The 26,938-nt window shown below is 44.8% G+C and overlaps 1 protein-coding gene across 4 annotated transcripts in view; it reads left to right on the top strand.

The window, feature by feature from the left end:
* Nucleotides 1-26,498, top strand: part of CBLN2 (cerebellin 2 precursor) — a 91,589-nt gene extending 65,091 nt beyond the window's left edge. For 2 of the 4 annotated variants that reach the window (XM_073331756.2, XM_073331755.2), the window contains 3 exons: nucleotides 21,024-21,539; nucleotides 24,146-24,265; nucleotides 24,574-26,498. In XM_073331756.2, coding sequence (XP_073187857.1) covers nucleotides 21,174-21,539; nucleotides 24,146-24,265; nucleotides 24,574-24,771 — 684 coding nt within the window. In that variant the 5' untranslated portion in view covers nucleotides 21,024-21,173 and the 3' untranslated portion in view covers nucleotides 24,772-26,498. Of the gene's footprint in view, nucleotides 1-19,831; nucleotides 19,984-21,023; nucleotides 21,540-24,145; nucleotides 24,266-24,573 lie in introns of those variants that run through there. The other 2 variants (XM_073331754.2, XM_078851586.1) reach the window with 2 other exon arrangements.
* The last annotated feature ends 440 nt before the right edge of the window (nucleotides 26,499-26,938 follow it).

Raw genomic sequence — 26,938 nt, 5'->3', positions numbered from 1 at the left:
ATCCTGAAGCACTTACATGAGAGGAAAGTGATCAGGAACAGTCAGCATGGATTCACCAAGGGAAGGTCATGCCTGACTAATCTAATCGCCTTCTATGATGAGATTACTGGTTCTGTGGATGAAGGGAAAGCAGTGGATGTATTGTTTCTTGAGTTTAGCAAAGCTTTTGACACAGTCTCCCACAGTATTCTTGTCAGCAAGTTAAAGAAGTATGGGCTGGATGAATGCACTATAAGGTGGGTAGAAAGTTGGCTAGAATGTCGGGCTCAACGGGTAGTGATCAATGGCTCCATGTCTAGTTGGCAGCCGGTGTCAAGTGGAGTGCTCCAGGGGTCGGTCCTGGGGCTGGTTTTGTTCAATATCTTCATAAATGATCTGGAGGACAGTGTGGATTGCACTCTCAGCAAATTTGCGGATGATACTAAACTGGGAGGAGTGGTAGATACGCTGGAGGGCAGGGATAGGATACAGAGGGACCTAGACAAATTAGAGGACTGGGCCAAAAGAAATCTGAAGAGGTTCAATAAGGATAAGTGCAGAGTCCTGCACTTAGGACGGAAGAACCCAATTCACAGCTACAGACTAGGGACCGAATGGCTAGGCAGCAGTTCTGCGGAAAAGGACCTAGGGGTGACAGTGGACAAGAAGCTGGATATGAGTCAGCAGTGTGCCCTTGTTGCCAAGAAGGCCAATGGCATTTTGGGATGTATAAGTAGGGGCATAGCGAGCAGATCGAGGGACGTGATCGTCCCCCTCTATTCGACATTGGTGAGGCCTCATCTGGAGTACTGTGTCCAGTTTTGGGCCCCACACTACAAGAAGTATGTGGATAAATTGGAGAGAGTCCAGGGAAGGGCAACAAAAATGATTAGGGATCTGGAACACATGAGTTATGAGGAGAGGCTGAGGGAACTGGGATTGTTTAGCCTGCAGAAGAGAAGAATGAGGGGGGATTTGCTAGCTGCTTTCAACTACCTGAGAGGTGGTTCCAGAGAGGATGGTTCTAGACTATTCTCAGTGGTGGAAGAGGACAGAACAAGGAGTAATGGTCTCAAGTTGCAGTGGGGGAGGTTTAGGTTGGATATTAGGAAAAACTTTTTCACTAGGAGGGTGGTGAAACACTGGAATGCGTTACCTAGGGAGGTGGTAGAATCTCCTTCCTTAGAAGTTTTTAAGGTCAGGCTTGACAAAGCCCTGGCTGGGATGATTTAATTGGGGATTGGTCCTGCTTTGAGCAGGGGGTTGGACTAGATGACCTCCTGAGGTCCCTTCCAACCCTGATATTCTATGATTCAATTACAACACTGTGAAATTTCAGATTTAAATAGCTGAAATTGTGACATATACAATTTTTAAAATCCTATGACCTTGAAATTGACCAAAATGGGCCGTGAATTTGATAGGGGCCTATATATAATGCATCTATAAAGGACTTTGCAAACATTGGCCCTGATCCTGAAAAAAAAAACCACTTACAACCTTGCTTAGCTTTATGCATGTGAATAGTCACACTAGGGTAACTCATTGATGATATAATTATATATGTCATTTAATTACCCCGATCAAGAGAGAATTCAATGGGACAATACACATGCCTAAGCTTTTGCAGGATCAGGACCTTTCACTGAGGTATTTAATTATGTTATTAGAGTTATATTTCAGTTGTGATGTTATATCTGTGGAAAAATAATGGTTTGAAGTGAGATGAAGTTGGTGATAGTTGAAAGTGTGGAGGTATAACATATTTAACCTGTGAACATGGACAATATTGGGCATTGGGTACAAATTATAGGAAGCAGTACTTATGCTGTTATGGCAGGTGTCATAAATATAAAGGGAAGGGTAAACCCCTTTGAAATCCCTCCTGGCCAGGGGAAAGCTCCTCTCACCTGTAAAGGGTTAAGAAGCTAAAGGTAACCTCGCTGGCACCTGACCAAAATGACCAATGAGGAGACAAGATACTTTCAAAAGCTGGGAGGAGGGAGAGAAACAAAGGGTTTGTGTGTCTGTCTGTAGTCGTCTTGGCCGGGGACAGAACAGGAATGGAGTCTTAGAACTTTTAGTAAGTAATCTAGCTAGGTATGTGTTAGATTATGATTTCTTTAAATGGCTGAGAAAAGAATTGTGCTGAATAGAATAACTATTTCTGTCTGTGTATCTTTTTTGTAACTTAAGGTTTTGCCTAGAGGGGTTCTCTATGTTTTTGAATCTAATTACCCTGTAAGATATATACCATCCTGATTTTACAGGGGGGATTTCTTTATTTCTATTTACTTCTATTTTTTATTAAAAGTCTTCTTGTAAAACACTGAATGCTTTTTCATTGTTCTCAGATCCAAGGGTTTGGGTCTGTGGTCACCTATGCAAATTGGTGAGGCTTTTTATCCAACATTTCCCAGGAAAGGGGGAGTGCAAGTGTTGGGAGGATTGTTCATTGTTCTTAAGATCCAAGGGTCTGGGTCTGTAGTCACCTAGGCAAATTGGTGAGGCTTTTTACCAAACCTTGTCCAGGAAGTGGGGTGCAAGGTTTTGGGAAGTATTTTGGGGGGAAGGACGCGTCCAAACAGCTCTTCCCCAGTAACCAGTATTAGTTTGGTGGTGGTAGCGGCCATTCCAAGGATAACGGGGGTAATATTTTGTACCTTGGGGAAGTTTTGACCTAAGCTGGTAAAGATAAGCTTAGGAGGTTTTTCATGCAGGTCCCCACATCTGTACCCTAGAGTTCAGAGTGGGGGAGGAACCTTGACATGGTGGCACAGTGGTGGGATTAACCTGAAATCATTTTGAGATCCAGTTGAGATTTTTTGAACTAGAAATACAGATTTTAAAAAGGAATTTTTAGGAAGTCCAGAAGGCAGCTTTGAAACTGAAAGCAGCTTGGTTTCTCTCTGCTTTGTGGCCAAGCAGAGACAAAAGGGGATTATCTTGTGAATTGCAGATTTTCTTTGCCTGGAGGCAGGGTACTTAACTCCTGCAGGGAAATTCACAGTCTTCCAACCCAGAGGTTTTTTTTTTTTTTTCTTTTCTTCCTAAAAGTAAATAGGGGGTGTGTGCTCTACCCATTTGCCTGGAGACAAAAGTGGCAGGGTTTTTTTTTAGGATTTTGATTTTTTTTTTGTTTTGTTTTACAAGGAGCACAGGTTTGAAAAGAAATTTTTTTCTTCTTTGGGCTGGGTAAGCAGGTTTCCAAGTAGTTGGAGGTTTTTTGCTTTAATTTGGGCCCAGAGCAGAGACAAGGGAATTGTCTTTTTCTGTAGGCTGACAATCACTATCAGAGAATAGGTATTCTATTCCAGCACAGCAAAATTTTACAGCCAAGTTTTGTTTGTTTATTTCTAAACCTCGGGTGTAAAGTTAGTTAAAAACAGAGAGGTTAGAATGGCCAAATCCTCAGCTCGACTACAGCTGGAATTAGCCAAATTTCAGGCTGAGGAAAAACAAAGGGAACATGAAAGACAGATAGAACTCATGCAGCTGAAGAAGGAACAAGAAAGGGAGGCAGAACAACACCAAGAGGCTGCCCACAAGAGGGAAATGGAGGCAAGGAAGCATGTGGAGGAGGAGAGGGAAAAAGAGAGGAAGCATGTGGAGGAGGAGAAGGAAAAAGAGAGGAAGCATGTGGAGGAGATGGAGAGGATAAAGGCCCAGCAGAATATACCAACAAACCCTAGCAATCCTTCTCCAGGTACCACTTCCCATCCCAGAAAGTTCCCCACCTACAAGGCAGGTGATGATACTGAGGCCTTCTTAGAAAACTTCGAAAGGGCCTGCCTTGGGTACAACATCTCTACTGACCAATACATGGTAGAGCTGAGGCCGCAGCTCAGTGGACCCTTAGCTGAGGTGGCAGCTGAAATGCCTAAAGAACACATGAACAAGTATGAACTGTTTAAATCCAAGGCGAGAGTCAGAATGGGGATAACACCCGAGCAGTCTCGTCGGAGGTTCAGAGCCCTAAGGTGGAAACCAGACATGTCATTTACCCGACATGCCTACCACATTGTAAAACATTGGGATGCCTGGATATCAGGAGCAAGTGTTGAATCTCCAGTAAATTTGCCCTTCCTAATGCAAATGGAACAATTCTTAGAGGGTGTTCCTGAGGAAATAGAAAGATACATCCTAGATGGGAAACCCAAAACTGTAATTGAGGCAGGAGAGATTGGAGCCAGATGGGTGGAGGTGGCAGAGAAGAAGAAACCTGGTCGCAGTTGGAGCGGAGACCAGAAGGGACCACCCCAGACCACACCCTATTACCGGGGGCCGCCCAAAGCCCCACCTACCTCCCAAAGAACCCTCCAGACCCCTTATCGTCCCACCACCCCGTTCTCCAGCAACCCTCCTCGCCCCAGTGACCCGTCAGCTGGACGATGTTTTAAGTGTAACGAGCTGGGGCATGTAAAGGCCAACTGCCCCAAGAACCCCAACAGATTACAGTTCATTGCACCGGAATCACACCAGAGGTCCACAGGCCCAGATACCTCCCAGATACCCTTGGAACGGAGGGAAACTGTGAGTGTGGGTGGGAAGAAGGTCACCGCGTGGAGGGACACCGGAGCACAAGTGTCAGCTATCCATGCTTCCTTAGTGGACCCCAATTTAATCAACCCAGAGATCCAAGTGACGATTCAACCCTTCAAGTCCAACTCTTTCAATTTGCCTACAGCCAAGTTGCCTGTCCAGTACAAGGGCTGGTCAGGAATGTGGACTTTTGCAGTCTATGATGATTATCCCATCCCCATGCTGTTGGGGGAAGACTTGGCCAATCATGTGAAGCAGGCCAAGAGGGTGGGAATGGTCACCCGCAACCAGGCTAAACAAGCCGTGAGGCCTAGCTCTGTTCCGGAAACTTCTATCAGGACCCAGTCAGAGGTGATGGACCTGGACCCCAGGCCAATGTCTGCAACAGCAGTAGTGGATCCAGTCCCAGAGACCCAGACGGAACCAGTCCCAGAACCGGAACCAGCCGAACAACCAACACCAGACCCCGTGTCAGCACTGAATCCAGTACTTGCAACCTCAACACCAGAGGGCCCCACCGAACCTGAACTGGCAGCAGCCGATAACCCTACACAAGAGGCTCAGCCGGAGCCTGAATCCCAACATAGTGCACCAGCGGAGAGCGGTTCACAGTCAACAGAAACAGCTCCATCCCCTATATCGCTTCCAGAGGGACCAAGCCTAGGTCCACAATCCCATGAGGAACTGATGTCTCCAGCATCAAGGGAACAGTTCCAGACCGAACAGGAAGCAGATGAAAGCCTCCAGAGAGCTTGGACGGCGGCACGGAGCAACCCACCGCCTCTCAGCTCTTCTAATCGATCCAGGTTTGTTGTAGAAAGAGGACTTTTATACAAGGAAACTCTTTCTGGGGGACACCAGGAAGACTGGCATCCTCAGAGACAGTTGGTAGTTCCAACTAAATACCGGGCCAAGCTCTTGAGCTTAGCCCATGATCACCCTAGTGGCCATGCTGGGGTGAACAGGACCAAAGACCGTTTGGGGGGGTCATTCCACTGGGAGGGAATGGGCAAGGATGTTTCTACCTATGTCCAGTCTTGTGAGGTGTGCCAAAGAGTGGGAAAACCCCAAGACCAGGTCAAAGCTCCTCTCCAGCCACTCCCCATCATTAAAGTTCCATTTCAGCGAGTAGCTGTGGATATTCTGGGTCCTTTTCCGAAAAAGACACCCAGAGGAAAGCAGTACATACTGACTTTCATGGATTTTGCCACCCGATGGCCGGAAGCAGTAGCTCTAAGCAACACCAGGGCTAAAAGTGTGTGCCAGGCACTAGCAGACATTTTTGCCAGGGTAGGTTGGCCCTCCGACATCCTCACAGATGCAGGGACTAGTTTCCTGGCAGGAACTATGAAAAACCTTTGGGAAGCTCATGGGGTAAATCACTTGGTTGCCACTCCTTACCATCATCAAACAAATGGCATGGTGGAGAAGTTTAATGGAACTTTGGGGGCCATGATACGTAAATTCGTAAATGAGCACTCCAATGATTGGGACCTAGTATTGCAGCAGTTGCTCTTTGCCTACAGAGCTGTACCACATCCCAGTTTAGGGTTTTCTCCATTTGAACTTGTATATGGCCGTGAGGTTAAGGGGCCATTGCAGTTGGTGAAGCAGCAATGGGAGGGATTTACACCTTCTCCAGGAACTAACATTCTGGACTTTGTAACCAACCTACAAAACACCCTCCGAACCTCTTTAGCCCTTGCTAGAGAAAACTTACAGGATGCTCAAAAAGAGCAAAAAGCCTGGTATGATAAACATGCCAGAGAGCGTTCCTTCAAAGTAGGAGACCAGGTCATGGTCTTAAAGGCGCTCCAGGCCCATAAAATGGAAGCATCGTGGGAAGGGCCATTCGTGGTCCAGGAGCGCCTGGGAGCTGTTAATTATCTCATAGCATTCCCCACCTCCAACCGAAAGCCTAAGGTGTATCATATTAATTCTCTAAAGCCCTTTTATTCCAGAGAATTAAAGGTTTGTCAGTTTACAGCCCAGGGAGGAGACGACGCTGAGTGGCCTGAAGGTGTCTACTACGAAGGGAAATGTGCTGGTGGTGTGGAAGAGGTGAACCTCTCCATGACCCTTGGGCGTATGCAGCGACAGCAGATCCAGGAGCTGTGCACTAGCTACGCGCCAACGTTCTCAGCCACCCCAGGACTGACTGAACGGGCATACCACTCCATTGACACAGGTAATGCTCACCCAATTAGGGTCCAACCTTACCGGGTGTCTACTCAAGCTAAAACTGCTATAGAACGGGAGATCCAGGATATGTTACAGATGGGTGTAATCCGCCCCTCTGAAAGTGCATGGGCATCTCCAGTGGTTCTAGTTCCCAAACCAGATGGGGAAATACGTTTTTGCGTGGACTACCGTAAGCTAAATGCTGTAACTCGCCCAGACAACTATCCCATGCCACGCACAGATGAACTATTAGAGAAACTGGGAAGGGCCCAGTTCATCTCTACCTTGGACTTAACCAAGGGGTACTGGCAGGTACCGCTAGATGAATCTGCCAAGGAAAGGTCAGCCTTCATCACACATCTCGGGCTGTATGAATTTAATGTACTCCCTTTCGGGCTGCGAAATGCACCCGCCACTTTCCAAAGACTTGTAGATGGTCTCCTAGCGGGATTAGGAGAATATGCAGTCGCCTACCTTGACGATGTGGCCATATTTTCGGATTCCTGGGCAGACCACCTGGAACATCTACAAAAAGTCCTTGAGCGCATAAGGGAGGCAGGACTAACTGTTAAGGCTAAGAAGTGTCAAATAGGCCTAAACAGAGTGACTTACCTTGGACACCAGGTGGGTCAAGGAACTATCAGCCCCCTACAGGCCAAAGTGGATGCTATCCAAAAGTGGCCTGTCCCAAAGTCAAAGAAACAGGTTCAATCCTTCTTAGGCTTGGCCGGTTATTACAGACGATTTGTACCGCACTACAACCAAATCGCTGCCCCACTGACAGACCTAACCAAAAAGAAACAGCCAAATGCTGTTCAGTGGACCGGAAAGTGTCAGAAGGCCTTTAACAAGCTTAAAGCGACACTCATGTCTGACCCTGTACTAAGGGCCCCAGACTTTGACAAACCGTTCCTAGTAACCACAGATGCATCCGAGCGTGGTGTGGGAGCAGTTTTAATGCAGAAAGGACCTGATCAAGAATTCCACCCTGTAGTGTTTCTCAGCAAAAAACTGTCTGAGAGGGAAAGCAACTGGTCAGTCACTGAAAAAGAATGTTATGCCATTGTCTACGCTCTGGAAAAGCTACGCCCATATGTTTGGGGACGGCGTTTCCACCTGCAAACCGACCATGCTGCACTAAAGTGGCTTCACACCGTCAAAGAAACTAACAGAAAACTTCTTCGGTGGAGTTTAGCTCTCCAAGATTTTGATTTCGACATCCAACACATCTCAGGAGCTTCTAACAAAGTGGCTGATGCACTCTCCCGTGAAAGTTTCCCAGAATCAACTGGTTAAAATCGTCCTTGAGATGTGGAAAATATTGTTAGTCTTTATGTACTTGGTAGTATATTTAGAGATGCATGTGTCTTATTAACTCTGTTTTCCTAGAGCTCCAGGAAGAAATCCCAGCCAGTGTTTCACCCTAGCTGAGATTTGGGGGGCGTGTCATAAATATAAAGGGAAGGGTAAACCCCTTTGAAATCCCTCCTGGCCAGGGGAAAGCTCCTCTCACCTGTAAAGGGTTAAGAAGCTAAAGGTAACCTCGCTGGCACCTGACCAAAATGACCAATGAGGAGACAAGATACTTTCAAAAGCTGGGAGGAGGGAGAGAAACAAAGGGTTTGTGTGTCTGTCTGTAGTCGTCTTGGCCGGGGACAGAACAGGAATGGAGTCTTAGAACTTTTAGTAAGTAATCTAGCTAGGTATGTGTTAGATTATGATTTCTTTAAATGGCTGAGAAAAGAATTGTGCTGAATAGAATAACTATTTCTGTCTGTGTATCTTTTTTGTAACTTAAGGTTTTGCCTAGAGGGGTTCTCTATGTTTTTGAATCTAATTACCCTGTAAGATATATACCATCCTGATTTTACAGGGGGGATTTCTTTATTTCTATTTACTTCTATTTTTTATTAAAAGTCTTCTTGTAAAACACTGAATGCTTTTTCATTGTTCTCAGATCCAAGGGTTTGGGTCTGTGGTCACCTATGCAAATTGGTGAGGCTTTTTATCCAACATTTCCCAGGAAAGGGGGAGTGCAAGTGTTGGGAGGATTGTTCATTGTTCTTAAGATCCAAGGGTCTGGGTCTGTAGTCACCTAGGCAAATTGGTGAGGCTTTTTACCAAACCTTGTCCAGGAAGTGGGGTGCAAGGTTTTGGGAAGTATTTTGGGGGGAAGGACGCGTCCAAACAGCTCTTCCCCAGTAACCAGTATTAGTTTGGTGGTGGTAGCGGCCATTCCAAGGATAACGGGGGTAATATTTTGTACCTTGGGGAAGTTTTGACCTAAGCTGGTAAAGATAAGCTTAGGAGGTTTTTCATGCAGGTCCCCACATCTGTACCCTAGAGTTCAGAGTGGGGGAGGAACCTTGACAGCAGGCATCACTGGGTGGCACTGTTATACATTAGTCTTCCAGTCTTTTTGTTAGTGTGCAAGCAAATATTCAGTCATTATAAAACTTACTGTCTTGTTAGTTTTTGTTTTTGTTTATATGAGGTTCTGTTTAGCGGCAGCTGTTTTGTGAAAAGGGAACAGTAGCAGGAGATTTTGCATTCTGCATTGGTCTCTGATTTGAGTCAGTTCTTGAGACAGGGTTGCTATTTGGGAATTGGTTTTGGGTGTTGGGCAGAGATTCCTAAAATAAGGGATTTCCTGCATGCTGTTTGACTATCTCTGTTCCAGGATTGGGGTTTATGTATAAATAGAAGAAATTGGAATATACCGAGAGTCTGTGTCATTGATTTCTCTTCCAATGGAAAGCTGCTCTGCCAGGCCTTGGACAGCTGTTCCTCAGACGAGGGATGCTGCTGCTATGAGAATGGGATATTTGTGTTGGCAGGGGCAAAAAATACGGTACCTTACATTTTTAAAATGCTTTACAAATTTTAATTTAATTAACTGATTTTCAAAAACAGTCCCGTAAGGATAAGGAAATTCCATCCTATTTTGGCAGATAAGGAAACTGAGGCCAAACAGTTGACATTTGGCCAAGGCTTCATAAGGAGTCAATATTAGACCCAGGATTAGAACACAGGAGTTCTTTATTCCCAGTCCTTGCTCCCAGTTCCATGTTGCAATCAAAGAGTATACAATATCTGATTCAATGGTAGGCAAGGCCTACCCTGTCTACCCAGGATCCTCCACAGAAAAGAAGTCAAGACAATCATTTAAACTCCACACAGGCCTTTCAGCTAATAAAGGCAGCTATATTGATGACTTCGCTGAGCTAGCTCTCATAACAACCCTATAACCAAAATGAGCTCACTGTAACTGATCATGTTGTCAGTAGGAAAAAAGAAAACAAAAACCTCCACACAACTACACTAAAAAGTATTAATCCTGTATTTTCTTTTTCTCTAATTAAGTGCATCTTTTGTGGGAAAATGTGCATGACTGTTTAATTACTATTTTAAATAAAATCAAAAAACGACTTTCTTTTCCTATTAAAGTCTGGAAGTACTTAAAATGTAAATAATACATCACAGGAAAATGATGAATGAGGACATACATACATTTTCTCAAGCTTTGCTCTCAGTTACCATGATATACATCTAGCTGTTGCAGTATAATGTGCCACTGTAATAGTCTTAGGCCTGGTCTACACTACGAGTTTGTCGGATTTAGCAGCATTAAATTGAATTAACCCTGCACCCGTCCACACAATGAAGCCATTTTTTTCGACATAAAGATCTCTTAAAACCGATTTCTGTACTCCTCCCCAACGAGGGGATTAGCACTGAAATCGATATAGCCATTTCAAATTAGGGTTAGTATGGACGCAATTCGAAGGTATTGGCCTCTGGGAGTTATCCCACAATGCAGCATTGTGACCGCTCTGGACAGCACTCTGAACTCGGATGCACTAGCCAGGTGTACAGGAAAAGCCCCGGGAACTTTTGAATCTCATTTCCTGTTTGGCCAGGCAAGCTCATCAGCACAGGTGACCATGCAGAGCTCATCAGCAGAGGTAACCATGCAGTCCCAGAATTGAAAAAGAGCTCTGGAATGGACCGAATGGGAGGTACTGGATCTGATTGCTGTATGAGGAGAGGAATCCGTGCTATCAGAACTACGTTCCAAAAGAAGAAATGCCAAAACATTTCAAAAAATCTCCAAGGCCATGAGGGACAGAGGCTACAGCAGGGGTGCAACACAGTGCCATGTGAAACTTAAGGAGCTCAGACAAGCGTACCAGAAAACCAAAGAATCAAATGGATGCTCTGGGACAGAGCCCCAGACATGCTGCTTCTATGCTGAGTTGCATGCAATTCTAGGGGGGGCCACCACCACTACCCCACCCCTGTCCGTGGACTCCGATGATGGGGTACTCTCCGCCATGCTTGAGAATTTTGTGGACGGGGAAGATGAGGAGGAGGAGGAGGACGAGCTTGAGGACAGCACACAGCACATCTTTTTATCACCCTGACTGAAAGACCCTCCCAACCCAACGAAGCCGGAGAAGGGACCTCTGGTGAGTGTACCTTTTTAAGATATAATACATGTTATAAAAGCAAGCATTTTTTAATGATTAAGTAGCCCTGAGGACTTGGGATGCATTCGTGGTCAGTACTGCTACTGGAAAAGTCTGTTAACGTGTCTGGGGATGTAGCAGAAATCCTTCAGGGACATCTCCATGAAGCTTTCCTGGAGGTACTCTAAAAGCCTTTGCAGGAGGTTTCTGGGGAGAGCAGCCTTATTTTGTCCTCCATGGTAGGACACTTTACCACGCCATGCTAGTAGCAAGTAATCTGGTATCATTGCATGACAAAACCTGGCAGCGTATGGTCCTGGTATTTGCTAACATTCAAGCAACGTCCGTTCTTTATCTCTCTGTGTTATCCTCAGGAGAGTGATATCATTCATGGTAACCCAGTTAAAATAGGGGAATTTAATTAAGGGGATGTTCAGAGGTGGCCGTTCCTACTAAGGTGTTTGCCTGTGGCTGAAAATAAATCCTCCCTGCGGTTAGCCACGTGGTGGGGGGCGGGGAGGCATTGGCACTGAGCTGTTCACATTTGGCTAGCAGAGATCTTTCCTGATACCAGCCACGTGGTGGGGTGAGGGGTAAAGCAATCATCCCAGAGAATTAGATGTTGGGGGAGGGGGGTTAGTTTGGTTTCTGCTGCTGCACATTAACAGGAAAACCGCAGCACTAAATGGCCAACTCAACATGCTTTGCTTGGTATGGGAGAGGAAGGCGCTGCTGTTATGAAGGTTGCAGAAGCTGAAAGACTATGGCTTACCATGGCTGCCCACAAGCTGAATTCTGTTGCCCGGCACTGCGTGATCCCTAACACCGAAGCTGCAGCCACTCAATATAAGATGCAAAATGAGACCTTGTACCAAAATCACATGTGCTATGTAATGTGAATAGTGTTGTTCACCGTGAAAGAGTATAGCCATTGTTCTGTAAATGTATCTTTTTAAATAATTCACTCCCTTTTTTTCCTCCAGCAGCTGCAAATGTTTCAAGCCTCTCTCCTCCATCCCAAAGGCTATCTCAGATAAGGCGGCAAAAAAAATGCACTTTCAATGAAAATGTTCTCTGAGCTCATGCAGTCGTCTGTCACTGACAGAGCTCAGCAGAATGTGTGGAGGGACACAATAGCAGAGTACAGGAAAGTGGCTGATGAACGTGAGGAGAGGTGGTGGCAGGAAGATCAGAGGAGACATGAGGTAACGCTGGGGTTACTGCGAGATCAAATGGATGTGCTCCAGCGTCTGATGGAGTTTCATGAATGGCAGCAGGTTCACAGACTGCCGCTGCAGCCCCTGTTTAACTGCCCTCCCTCCTCCCCAAGTTCCATAGCCTCCTCACCCAGATGCCCAAGAACACGGGGGTGGGAGGGTCCAGGCACCCAACAACTCCACCCCAGTGGACAGCCCAAGCAACAGAAGGCTGTCATTCAACAAATTTTAAAGTGGCCTTTTCCTTCCCTCTTATCCTCCTCCCACACCCCACCCAAACTACCTTGTGAGTTATCTCCCTATTTTTATAATCAATTAATAAAGAACACATGTTTTTTTAAATGATAGTGACTTTATTTCCTTTGCAAGCAAGCTGTGATCGAAGTGGGGAGGGCGGGTGGCTTACAGGGAATTTAGAGTCAACCAAGGGGGTGGGTTTTCATCAAGGAGAAACAAACAGAAGTGCCACACAGTACCCTGGCCAGTCATGAAACTGGTTTTTAAAGCTTCTCTAATGCGCAGCACTTCCTGCTGTGCTCTTCTAACTGCCCTGGTGTCTGGCTGCACTTATTCAGTGGCCAGGCGATTTGTCTCAACCTCCCACCCCACCATAAACGTCTACCCCTTACTCTCACAGAGATTGTGGAGCACACAGCAAGCAGCAATAACAATGGGAATATTGGTTTTTCTGAGGTCTGAGCGAGTCAGTAAACTGCACCAGCGACCCTTTGCACAGTCTACCACCATTCTGCACTTGCTCAGCCTATAGTTGAACAGCTCCTTACTACTGTCCAGGGTGCCTGTGTATGGCTTCATGAGCCAGGGCATTAAGGGGTAGGCTGGGTCCCCAATGATAACTATAGGCATTTCAACATCCCCAACAGTTATTTTCTGGTCTGGGAAGTAAATCCCTTCCTGCAGCCATTTAAACAGACCAGAGTTCCTGAAGACGTGAGCGTCATGAACCTTTCCTAGCCATCCCATGTTGATGTTGGTGAAACGTCCCTTGTGATCCCACCAGTGCTTGCAGCACCATTGAAAAGTACCCCTTGTGGTTTATGTACTGGCTTCCCTGGTGGTCCGGTCCCAAGATAGGGATATAGGTTCCGTCTATAGCCCCACCACAGTTAGGGAATCCCATTGCAGCAAAGCCATCTAGTATGATCTGCACGTATCCCAGAGTCACTACCTTTGATAGCAGCAGCTCAATGATTGCATTGGCTACTTGCATCACAGCAACCCTCACAGGAGATTTGCCACTCCAAATTGATTCCAGACTGACCGGTAGCTGTCTGGCATTGCAAGCTTCCACAGGGCTATTGCCACTCACTTGTGAACTGGGGGGCTGCTCTCATCTTGGTATTCTTGCGCTTCAGGGCAGGGGGAAGCAAGTCACAAAGTTCCATGAAAGTGCCCTTACTCATGCGAAAGTTGCGGAGCCACTGGGAATCATCTCAAACCTGCAACACTATGTGGTTCCACCACTCTGTGCTTGTTTCCCAGGCCCAGAATTGGTGTTCCATGGCATGAGCCTGTCCCAGTAACACCATGATCCCCAAATTGCTGGGGACCGCTGTTTTAGAGAAATCTGTGTTCATGTCCTCATCACTGCGCTGCCGTTGCCTGGTCTTTCAGGTGCTGGTTCTGCTTAAATTACACGATAATGCGTGAGGTGTTTACAATGGTCATAACTGCTGCGGTGAGCTAAACAGGCTCCGTGCTTGCCATGCTATGGCGTCTGCTCGGGCAATCCAGGGAAAAGGGCGCGAAATGACTGTCTGCTGTTGCTTTCACAGAGGGAAGGAGGGTTGACTGATGACATTTACCCATAACCACCCGTGACAAATTTTTGGCCCCATCGGGCATTGGGAGCTCAGCCCAGAATTCCAATGGGCAGCAGGGACTGCGGGAACTGTGGGATACCTACCCACAGTGCACTGCTCGGAATGTCGACGCTTGCCACAGTACTGAATTAATGTGCTTAGTGTGGACACATGCACTCGACTTTATACAATCTGTTCCCAAAATCGATTTCTGTAAAATCGGAGTACTTTCGTAGTGTAGACACGGCCTGTATATTAAATCCCCTCACAGCTCATCCTCAGCACTAATGCCTATACTGTAGCAGAATATGGTGGTATCCCTTTGAAGTGATAACGAGTACATTATAGTTGCAATTTGTTCAAGGTATCAGTTACAGTATGTGAGGGAGTAGCATAATAGTTAACTTCTGTAATAAGAATTCATTCAAATATCACAAAAACCCCATATTTCATAGCAATGCTATCATTAGAGGGTTGTGCAGAATTTCACCTCTGTGGAATTTGAATGATGAAATGTACAAGAACAACTGAAAGCACATTTTATAGCATTTGAACAAAAGAATTACCATAGGTAAGTTAACTAAAGGTAGGCTTGTCAGAATTTGATTTTTTAATATAATTTTGATGGATAATATCTATGTTTATTTTTAAGTATTTTTTTCTATTTGTAATCAATTTAAGCTTCTTCGTTGAATAAGATTATGGGTGTTAAGCTTTTATATTTTTATCTATTTAACATTTCACAGCTGCAGGAAATTATGGGAGGGAGGCATCACACAGTAGACCTTCAGATTCACAAAGTTAGAGCTTTGTAACCATCAAACCACAAATTGTTGACATCGCATGTCAAAATATCGAGTTAGTATTCTTAAATCAAACACTAATAAGTTCTCACGCAGCATTTTTTTTTTATATTGCCTATCTGTAAATTTCTATGATCAACCATGGAAATATTTTTTCATCAGTTTGTGTGTGTACAGAGAAGTTGACCTTTGCTGATATTTACCAATAAAAATATAATCCTTCCTATAATCCTTCCAAGCCTAACTAAAGGCAATTGTCCTGTTGAGGGCCTCTGTAACAGTTTCACTACCCTGCAATGAGCTCATATATACATAAGAAAGTTGGTCTTATTCAAGTACTTGTGAAGGTTAAGAGTCAAGACTATATATAATGTTGATATCAAGGAATTCTGATGTTGTAACAGTAACCAAAAATGCCATTAAAATAGGTCATCAGGTGCCTGAGATGTTTACATAGCCTTATCATAGTTTTCCACTCTTGTTTTCTTTAAAGAAGGGTCCAAATGATGACCTCAGATTCATTAATTCACAATTGTATGGTGTATTTTTATTAATTACTTCCATTTAGGAGAGCATTCGAGACTTTTTGGATTAAAAAACACTTTCAAGCTTCAAAACTGACCACCATCTTGGATTTGTATTGAAATTCGAAAAGAAGTCTCCCGATGAAGATTTTTAAAAAGGTTTCTTTTGATCAGTAAAAATCTTTCTTAGGCATTTTTTTTTAAATGATCAAGTGTGATTTTTTCCATGTGAAGACAAACCTTGAAATGATTTCATAAATGGGCATAACTTCTCAAGGAGGAAGTTAAAATTAAACTTCAGGTTTGAAGCTTCAGAAATAGCCATGATGATGTCCTCCACCTCAGAAGGAAATACAACATGCAAAGACTGCTGTGTAGGGCACTGGGAGTCAGGAAGCTAAATAAAGTGAGTGTTTTCTAACAGTAATTTATCTGGAAAAAATGTTTATTTACATGTTGAAAAAAATATAGATATTACTTTTATCAGGGAACTACATATTTGCTTCTTATAAATATATACCTTTCCTATTATGAACTACCATAGATACGATGCAGGCTGTTTATCCTACCTGGCAGTGATTTTGTTTTGTTTCTTTGCTGTAACTACTAACCTCCCCTGATGGATAGATATTGCCATTCTTAGGCTTGAGCCTGGTATCTTTTACTTACACGAATAGCCTTTGTGAAGTTAATGGCTATTCACGTGTAAAGTGTTGGGGTGGGGGAGGAGATTTAAGTGCGGCTCAGGGAAGATGAATTTCTCTTTAGAGATAATAGTGACATCACCATGCTTCCTTTATAAATACCAACAGATTGGATTTCAGTGTTGTGCTTCTAAAGAGAAAGGGGTCAATTCTGATGTTAGTGTAACTCCTTTTGCTCCTGAATTACACCAGTGTGACCAGATTCAGGCTTGAATGCCCCTCAAAAGTCTATGTAATTAAGTTTCTGTATGTAGCAATCTAACAATTAGCCAGTTTAACAAAGAATACGACAGTCTTCCACACCATGGACAATCAGAAAAGTGTTTCTGTGTCCTTGCCAAAAGCTTCTTCCCGAGTTTGGGGAGAGAGATTCACCTGAAAGGGACTTTTTAAAAAAAAAATATTTTCCTGTGGTTGCTGTGTCTGTCCCACTCTGTAACACCAAAACTTTACATTAAAATTACTAAAATAATTTCAAAAATTTATATTTTCTGTTGGCAGATAGTGGCACATTTTGTTATGAGTTAATGCAAGGGAAACACTTTAGAGTTATTGATCAAGAACTCTTACAACTTGAAGATTATATGATTCAGCAGATAAGGTGAGAAGCCTTTTACCTTTAGATCACTGGTTTAAATCTGACCCAGGTTGGTACTGACTTAAAAAAAATGACCCCAAAGAAATGAGCTGGTGGTCTCAGTTCAATTTCTAATAGACCTCATAAAAACCACCACCACATCCGGAACTGACTGCTTTGCTGGAACTCTTAGCAGAATGGCCAATGAGTTAAGAGCAGGTATTAACTCTGTTCTCCTTAAAGGGGCCCTCCAGACCAGGGAAGAGACATGTTGACAGAAAAGGTGTGAGGGAATTTACACGGCTGCTGTCAGTACTCTACCTGTTCTGTGCATAGGAAGAGGGCTTGCGTTTCTAGGCTTGTCAATTTGGCACCTTTCATGAGCAACAAATTAACAAAAGGGGGGGGGGGGAGGGCTGGGCTGAGAGTCCTAAAATTAAACGTATCTGTTTTATTTTGTATTTATTTATTTTAAAGAACATTTTCTGCAGTCACCCCATAAGTCAGTTAACTACATTTACTTGTTATATTTACATTTCATTTCAAAATTTAAAAGTTCAGCATTACCACCTAAAAAGAAAGAAATTGGAAAAGTGCTGATGTCAGCCATTGATCTCCATGCTGACTGCATGTTCATCTGTGTCAAGATAACATTGTGGTATTGGGAGCCCTGTTTCCTAATGATTACCTCCATAATTATATAATTAAATATCTGGCCCAAAAGAAAACATGGTTTTATTCTCCTATTCTTCATTCACTTTGATGCTGGGAGAGCGTCTACTGGTGATGTTATAACTAGAGATGGTTAATGGTACTAACCTGCTTTGTAAAACATTTTGAAATCTGCTGATTAAATGTGCTATGTAAGAGCTAGGTATTATTATTAACTATTTTAAAAATGAGGGAATTCAGCTAGAAATCACAGGGCCCACACAAGGACAGCTACAGTGGAAAAAAGAGGGCATCAGGAGTCTCTGGCCCTTATGCCCACATGCCATGGATGGCTGCAGGAGTGTGTGTGTGTGTGGGGGGGGGGAGCTGCAAGGACAGTGATGCGGAACTGATCCTCAATTTAGGATGTAATCAACATAGATTGTGAAGTCCTTGGAACAGAGATTGTCTTTTGGTTCTGTGTTTGTACAGTGTACAAGGAAGTTCTGGTCTATGAGGGGCCTGAGGCACTATCACTATATACATACTAGCTGCCCGCCAGAACTAGGCCAACATGTGGTGAGTAGGGGTGATTTAGGAGGGCATCCCTGTAAGAATTTCAGTGGCCTGGCCCTTCCCACACTCTCCTACAACATTGGATAATTCTTTAAGGCCACAATCTGGCCCTTGCTTTGGGTTTCTGATATTTGCTAATGCTGTATATTTTCAGCTTCCTAGTTTCATTGCCACCACCCACAAGAGGACGACTATCCAATAACATAATTTTATGCTGCATCTGAAATTAAATGTTCCTTTGTAATAACAATCTATATGTTTGGAATTCCTGGCACATTACTTAGCTGTGATTTTTAGGGCACAGTTAATTTCTGGAAGCAAAACATCACATAGACACCCATAAAAGCTCCCTACATGTGGTTAAACCAGAACATTGAAGCTGAATACTTACTTCCTATTCATTTCTCAGAAAATTTTGCCATTGATATATAACTGTAAATTTTGTCCTACTAGGGAGCATTAGACAGTTAGCAGTTATTAATTAGTGACTTATGTAAAGTTTTCTGATATTTATTTTCCTATGCTGAAATCTAAGTAGTGGGATCTTAAAAAAATGTCAAAAAAACCCCGATTTTTTTCAAAGTATTTTTAAATGCTGCTTTAGCAAGAGGGCTCATCTTTAAAGCTTTCCTTTGCTCTGCCTATTTTCAGCAATAACCACTTAGCAGCAGCACTGAGATGTGGGAATATTTTGCAGCCAGTAATCACTGATGCTAACTTTGACTGTAACACACATCACCATGGCAGTTTTCAGAGTAGCAGCCATGTTAGTCTGTATCCGCAAAGAGAAAGGAGGACTTGTGGCACCTTAGAGACTAACCAATTTATTTGCGCATAAGCTTTTGTGAGCTACAGCTCACTTCATTGGATGCATTCAGTGAAAAATACAGTGGGGAGATTCTGGTGGCTTTGTAAAGCAGTAGGGCACTGGAAGCCTCCCAGATCGCACTGTGGGGAAAAAGGGAGGAGAAAACTTAGTTTAAGGGATAGAGCTCTGCCCTGTTTTTCTCTCCCCCCTCCCCCGGAATTCCCGAGCTGCTGCTGCTCTTTCTAAGGCAAAAGGCCCCCTCCCCTCCTGATACCCACAGGGACGCATCCCATCGCCAAGGCGACGCTAGGTGGCACTCTGCAACCGCGGTTGGCATGCGAGGCAGCCTATTTCCAGAGACAGCTTCACGGTGTGTGTGTGTGTGTGTGTGTGAGTGTCCCTGGGATGCCAGGGCGCAGGAATAAACGCTGCAATAAATGAGGAGCTAGTGCCTAAGCGAAGAGCGGGCTTTAAAGGGACAGAGACAGGAACGCGGGGGGCTCGCCCTCCTTTAGGCTGCGCCCAGGGCTGAAACTGAAGTGCTCTCTCCGCAGTGTGATTTGCACTAGGAATGGATTTCACGGTGGGGGTTGCCCCCGCATCTTGCAGTTACAACTGAACCGGGTCGCGGGCTCTAAAAGCAAATAAGGAATCGTCGGGACGCCCCTGTCTGTCTCTAGGGGCGCGCCTTTCCACGCGTGCAGCTGGTTTCTCCTGCGGGAGAGTTTCTCCCGTTTTGTGTTTTCCCCTCTGGGGGGTGGCTCTGGTGTAAACGCGGCTCGCTGCCGCTGCAGAGCGTTAGCCGCCCGCTCTGACCCTTGCCAGGACCCTCCAGCTAGGACGATCTACTCCGGGCAGGGCTGGGAGGTGTGAGCCTGCGAGGGTGGGGTGTCTTACCGGCGTGGTCTCCATCCCCTATGCCCGGCGTGTGAGGCAGTGACGGGTGTCAGTGTGCGTGTGAAAGAGGGAGGGAGGAAAGGGGGGGTTGCTGGCAATGGGCGGGAGAGAATGAGGCGAGCCCTGCTTCCTTTTCTTTCTGCCAGCACCATCTCAGCTCATTGTCTCTAAGCCATGCAACTTCGCGGACAGCTACCTAGCCAGTCCTACGCTCCCAGCATGGACCTACCAGGTAACCAACAACATCCCGACGCTAGCTGGTCCACTTAAAATAACGCCTCGACCATGGGGAGGAGGGGATGGGGTAGATTCTCGGGAGAGGGGGATACATCACTGCGATTTTAATTCGTGTGGAAGAGGGAGGGTAACTGAGATGCAACTTCTCCGAAAGAATCGAAATGCCATTTGGTTTCCTAGGCTGGGGGTGGGGGTGGGGGGTGGGGATTTCTTAGCCTTTCTTTCCCCTCCCGAGAGTCTAATGAACCGCTACATTTCAAACGGGCACCCTACCGATCACAGCTCAGCTGGCCTGTGGAATCGATTAAAAGTAGAAATTGGTGCCCTTGCCTAAAGTCTCCGTAATTCAGAAGAAAGTGTTTGCCGCAAACGGGGGTTTGGAAAGAGAGCTCAGCAACGTCGGGAATATACCAGCGCTCGGCTTCGCAGTAGGAAGGGGGTTTGTTTGATTGTAGTGTTTATTAGTGCCTGTGAAATCCTGTGGCTAACACAAGCGAAGCAGCCGAAAGGGCGCAGGGCGCCTTGGCTGTGAAGCTCCTCGGGCTCCCGGCGCTTTGCGAGACCGGGGGGAGAACCTGCGGCGATCGCACCTTAGCGGCTGTGACACAAAGTCAGGCTGTGGGCGCTTCAGTGGTGGTTTAAACACCCGCCTTCCGCAAGGGGGATCAAAGGCGAGTTGGGGATCGGTCGACAGGGTTGAGCTGCCTTGATTTCGAGGGGAGTGAGCAAAAATAAATAAATACAACCACCGTGCGCTTTACCTTCCCATCTCAAACTGCGGTGGGACTACGGCAGCAGCCGCCTCCCCGGGGCTGGGGGGTGGGGGTGGGGGAGACATCTGGCCTGGCACTTAGGCATCTCCTGGACCTGTTGTGCCCACTTAGTGACACCCTGCAAGGGAGGGAGGTGGGCGCGCGCTCGCCGGACGGTGCTGGGCTCGCCGGGCGGTGCTGGGCTCGCCGGGGGCTAGTGCTGTGTGCGCCTGTCCCTGTTCTCCCGGGAGCGGGGGCTGATTGCTCTCTTTGCCGTTGCCAGGCTGTGTGCCGCCCGCCCTGTGAGGACGCCTCATTGCCCTGCCCGGAGGAGGAGGAGGACTCGGATCCTGTCCCCCAGCCAGCTGCCCCGGAGAGAGAACAGGGGAGGAAATAGGCGCAGCTCCCCCTCCCCCCCACCCCTTGCGCCCTGATGCCGGCGCCTAGCCGGAGCGGGAGCAGCTGCTGGCCCCTGCCGAAGATGCCGGGGCTCGGGCGGCGGGGGGCGCTGCCGGAGCCCGCGGGCTGCTGCTCCTGCCTGGCGGCGGCGCTGGCCCTGCTGCTGCTGCTGCCCGCCGGCTGCCCGGTGCGTGCGCAGAACGACACGGAGCCCATCGTGCTGGAGGGCAAGTGCCTGGTGGTTTGCGACTCCAGCCCCTCGGCGGACGGGGCCATCACCTCCTCCTTGGGGATCTCGGTGCGCTCGGGCAGCGCCAAGGTGGCCTTCTCGGCCACCCGGAGCACCAACCACGAGCCGTCGGAGATGAGCAACCGCACCATGACCATCTACTTCGACCAGGTCAGCCAGCTCCTGCTGTAGCCGGCCCCCTCCCCTGGGGCTGCTGCACCTCCACCCCGCCATCGCTAGCCGCCCAGACCCTCCCCACTTACTCCCCCCCCCCCCCCAAACACACTCCTGCTGCGGTCCCCTCGCCTGCATCCCAGCCACTGCATGGAGTTTGCAGACAGCATCCCCCCGGCTGAGCAACTTCATCCTCCCGAGGAAGGGTTTGCATTTTCATTATTCCTGCTACATAATATAGGCTTCTGCTTCGCATTTCTATGGCGCCTCCCAGGCAAGGATCCCAAAGCTCCCAGAAAACCTTTTCTGATGGGAGATAAAGGAGGCGAGGGCGCGCACGTTCCAGACCTCAGGCCAGCCGGGCGTTCAAGGTAGCAACCCCCGTGCTCACGGCGAGTCAGGGAATCTGCCCATTCCGAGTGGATTTGGCAGAGTTACCGCGTCTCCCTTGGGTGAAGGGTGTTTCCTGTCCTGTGGTGTCAAAGTAGTCAAGCGATGCGTAGCGAAGGAGTAGGATAATGTTGCAGGATTTATATACAGTGCAGAATGGCGGTACTGTCTCAGAAGGCACCCTGAGCTCATTCTGTTCCCATCGTATCTTTCCTGTGTGGCTCCCCCCTACCGTTTCGCAGGATTTCCCGATTTTTAATGCTGCCACGGGAATTGTTGCGTGTTCGGATTAACGAACGTGTTGAACATCTGCACCTTTATTTATTCTGTTGCATATGGATCTAGAACTCGTTAGTATCTTAAACAAACACACACACACACACACCCCGCAAAAAAAACCCTCTCTCTCTCTAAATCTTAATCAGTTACAAGTTTAACTGAGGAGTCTCGACCATGCCCTTTGATATCAGAGAGAGATTTCTGTACGTCGTTGATTGTATATGTTTGGCTATCATCAGTTTGTTCCTGTAACTTCATCTCCATTTTTCCACAGTAATGAAACTATTTTCTTTTTCCTGGTGGTGTTCATTTTTTTCTTTAGTTCGTTAGGGCAAATGGTGGGGGTTAAGGTTTTGATTTTTTTTAGGGGTGTTGCTTTTTAATTTTATCCATAATTTCAGTTCAGGGGGGAAAAAGGCAAAACAAGGATTGCAGCCTGTAAATCTAATAGTCTGATAGAAAATACTGAAAAGGGAGAGAACTGATGTTTGATATGCCTACTGGCTAGACCCTTCTTCCCTCTCCCCTTCATCGTCTCAACCCCTCAAATATAAAACACTCCCGACTGGGATCACCAATCATCGTAGCAGTAGGTTGAGAAATAAAGGGAAATGGGGAGAAAGGAAGGAAGGGCTTAATAGGACTCTGACTTGTTTTTTCCCGTCTTTCCTCCTTTTAATGACTCTCTTATCTTAACAAGCACAGGGAATGGTAATCCATAGAATATTGAGAGATTGGATAGAGCCAGGGTGGGGATGAAAAACAGGAAAGACATTCGGAAACCCCTTTTGAAACATTCAGCCACGTTCACAGTTGTGTTTTGCTTTGAGTTGTCTAATCTGCCTGGGTTTTATTGTTTTTTTAAACAGCTTTTCTCAACTGAATTTGGAAAGACTGAAATTTACTACTTGCCTAGTATTAGATAATGAAACATAGGCACATTCACTATACAGTGTGGGTTTTATCCGTGCCCAGTTAAAACACCCAAACAGTTTGTAGGTAGATTTCCGAGAGAGGAGATTGGGCAGAAGAATTGGGGGCCTGATCTTGATCCTATTGACTTCAATGCAAGTTTCATAATTAACTTTAGTGGAAGCAGGAGTGGGCCTCTCTTGCAATGACTGTGTAGATGTTGGTATTTTGTGAATGTGATTTCCTCTTAATTGTAAATATGGCAAATTGGGAGCATTGGGTGGGGGGGAATGGGGATGGATGGACAGTAACAAACCCCGAACAGTTTCTTCCCATAAATTCTCTCCTGCCCCTTTCCACTTGGTAAAATGGTTTGGCTGATTAACTTGGCGTAGAAGGTCACCTTACCTCATTCTAATTGTAGGAGTGCACTCCCTTGCAACAGTCTTCACTATTCCTTATGCCAGGTTCTGAGGCAGCCAGAGCTTCTTCCTGTGGATATAATGCATCCCACTTATTTATTCAAGTCAGTTATAATTGGTACCAACCCTCCAGAGGAAGAGAAAGAGAGGAGTGAATTGGCAGAAATGATATATAATTCCTCCATCCCTCCACTCAGCTGCAACATGTTCAAGTCCCATTTTGTTATGTATTTGTTTAACAGGTTAAACTTAGGGAATAATTAGTTCCAAAAGTGCCATATAAAAATCCATTGCACATTTACTTGACTGTTACTATTCCCTTCTCTGTCTGTCAGTTATAATATGCCTTCCCCTCCTTTACTTTACTGAGGGTGTGGTGTTTTCACTCAGTTTAACAGGGTCTGGGTTCATCACTATGTTAATAAATCACTTTATGAACTACAATACTTTTTAAATGCCTTGGAAATTGACTCCTTCCCCCTGCAGTATGGTTTAATTGTATTGCAATTACCATTTCCAATAGGCTTTATATAGGTCATGGAGCTGATGCAGATTTTTTTTGGCACTTAATTGATTTGTTTTTGTTTGTTTGCTTTCCAGGTATTAGTTAATATTGGCAACCATTTTGATCTTGCTTCCAGTATATTTGTAGCACCAAGAAAAGGGATTTATAGTTTCAGTTTCCACGTGGTCAAGGTCTATAACAGACAAACTATCCAGGTGGGTAGTAATTTAAACACTCCATAGAAGATTCTTCATTCCTTTACTCTCTTTGCTTTAAAATTTGGACCTATAAACACTAGTTAGTATGTAAAAAAACACAATCAGTGAAGAATTTATACATTTACTGTTTATTAAAGTGAACATTTTGTCTGCTGTATAAAATGATGGAATGAAATAAGAATAATCATTGATTACTTTTTGATTAACTCAAACCTGTTGCTTTGGAGTGTGAAAGGTTAATGAAGTGCATAAACAAAAATTACTTAATATTGAGAAAACTCAGATTTTGTCTCTTTGCATTTTAGGTAAGTTTAATGCAAAACGGCTACCCAGTGATTTCAGCTTTTGCAGGGGATCAAGACGTCACCAGAGAAGCAGCCAGCAATGGAGTCTTGCTCCACATGGAGAGAGAAGACAAAGTGCATCTCAAACTGGAAAGGGGTAACCTCATGGGAGGGTGGAAATACTCAACCTTTTCTGGCTTCTTAGTCTTTCCACTATAAAGAAAGACCAAATAGGAGCCAAATTCTTGAGGTAGAACAAGGATTGAGTCTTTAATGACACCCTGAACTTGGCAGAACATGATGATATTTCCAACCACGCAGTCAGACTGTCATGGTAGAAGAATGATAACCTTCTAAACTCCAATATTTGCTTTGAATATTGACAATTCCTCGGGAAACCTGCGCCTCTAATTAGTTTTAGACGACAGTGATCTTTAGGAGAAATGAAATTATCGACCTGAGCAATTTGTACCTGTGATTGTAAAGTCAATTTTGGATTTTATTGTTGGGATCATTGACTTTTTTTCTTTCTTTCTGTTGTTGTTGTTGTCCTGATGAGACAAGTAACTCGGACCACACAATCACTTGTCAAAGGCTCACTCCAGAGCCAGAAGAATCCACCACCTGATGAAGTGTTCTTTCAATGATTTTTTTCTTTGTGTTGTATAGCCTTAAGAAAAAAAAAGAAAAAGAAAAAATGGCTTCAGTCTCAGTCCTGCATTTTCTGGGGGAGGGGGAATTCTGGACGTTATTGTGTCAAGAAGTGCTTTATCCAGTGAAGCAAAATTTGCACGATTGGAACCTATTTTGTTTTGTGTTGTTCATATTTTTCATCAACAACTTATTTTTGTTTTCTGATTTTTTGTGCTAAAAATTGTAAGCTAGATTGATCGATAAGACAAAACAAAGCACATATATACTTTGTAGCTTCAAGTAAAACTAACCAATGAACAATTCTATCTGCACTTTTCAAATGATCTTTACAGATGCATTTAGAGAGGGAGCTATGTGATCCTTGAGTTATAACCTCAAATCCATAAAGAAACTGACATTTCTGAATTATCCTGACATTTCTAGAAGCAACAGTAGGGGCTTTGAATATCTTATCTGACCACACCCTAAAATATATTATTTCTTTGCATTACTGAGTGTATTTTGGTGCTTTTATCTGATACATATTTATTATATGTGTTCATTAATGCTTGAGTACAGTTTGTGGGAGCACAAAAGATGACAGACCAAACTCCTTCCTCTCCAAGTTAAATAAAATAAGATCCCTGTTTTCCCCCACTAGGATCAAGTATATCACCAGTTACCACTGGTATTTTTGACAGCATATGGGAATAGGATGTCAGAGGCCTGAGGCTGTGAAACTGGTTGAAGGTTTATATAGCAGCAGTGAATGCACCACACATTATACCATTTTTTTTATTTATTTATTGTCTGTATATGCTTCTCCTCTTAGCACATGGAGTCCAAAGAGATCTGGGTGCAGACTCCATCAGGTACAGTATGCCAGGAAAAGTCATTGATTCCAAATGATAAAAGACGAAACCTCAGGTTGAATTCAAATTCATCCTTTTCCCGTCAATGTAACCAAAATGCTGGCTAACTTAAGATTCAGAATAAATGGGTTTGATGTCCATCTTGCTTCTTCACTTCTATATATAAGGGTCAGAGTATTACATTGTGTACTTAGGAAATACTGCAGTTCTTGCTCATTTTGCTCATTGGAGGGATTTTATTTTATTTATCTTGCTATTAAGTCTGTAAGTAATTCAAGTATTTAATTTTTATATTTTGTCAGGTTCGCCCCCCACTGCAAACATAATGCAAAGACATTTGCAGCATGTTAATGGCAGACATAGTGCATTTCAAAATTATGATGGCCCTGTTGTTTTCATTGTAAATTTATCATTAAAGGACACTGCCCATTTAAAAAAAAATCATATTCTTTAAAAAACAAACCAACCTTACCTGTGTTTGCTCTAATACCTCAGATTATTAAAACTGAAATAACTTGAAAAAGCTACTGTATTTTCACCATCTATGCTGTTTGTTTACTTTCGGCACTTCACCTAGCTTGGCTAAGGAAAAAAAGACTGGTCAGTGTAGTTTTTGTTTTTAGTCAGTTACACTGCTGCAATTATTTGGTTACAAACTCTTCAGGGGAATGTTTAAATCAAGGGGAGAACTATTTCAATTAGAATAAAAAGAAATAATGAAAACAATTTTATAAAAATTAGATAGTGCAAACCCACTTGTTTCTTTTATCTAATTTTTGGGTATAAAAGACCTGACAGACTCCTTTGAACAAGCAGACACTAAAATGGGAGCAAGTTACTGAGCTTAGAGTTTCTAAGATATCCTCTCAGATTTGTTTCCA

Source organism: Lepidochelys kempii, chromosome 2, assembly GCF_965140285.1.
Source record: "Lepidochelys kempii isolate rLepKem1 chromosome 2, rLepKem1.hap1, whole genome shotgun sequence".
Classification (NCBI taxonomy): Eukaryota; Metazoa; Chordata; order Testudines; family Cheloniidae; genus Lepidochelys; species Lepidochelys kempii.
The sequence above is the reverse complement of the archived record's forward strand: the minus strand, read 5'-3'. Positions and strand labels throughout refer to the sequence as shown.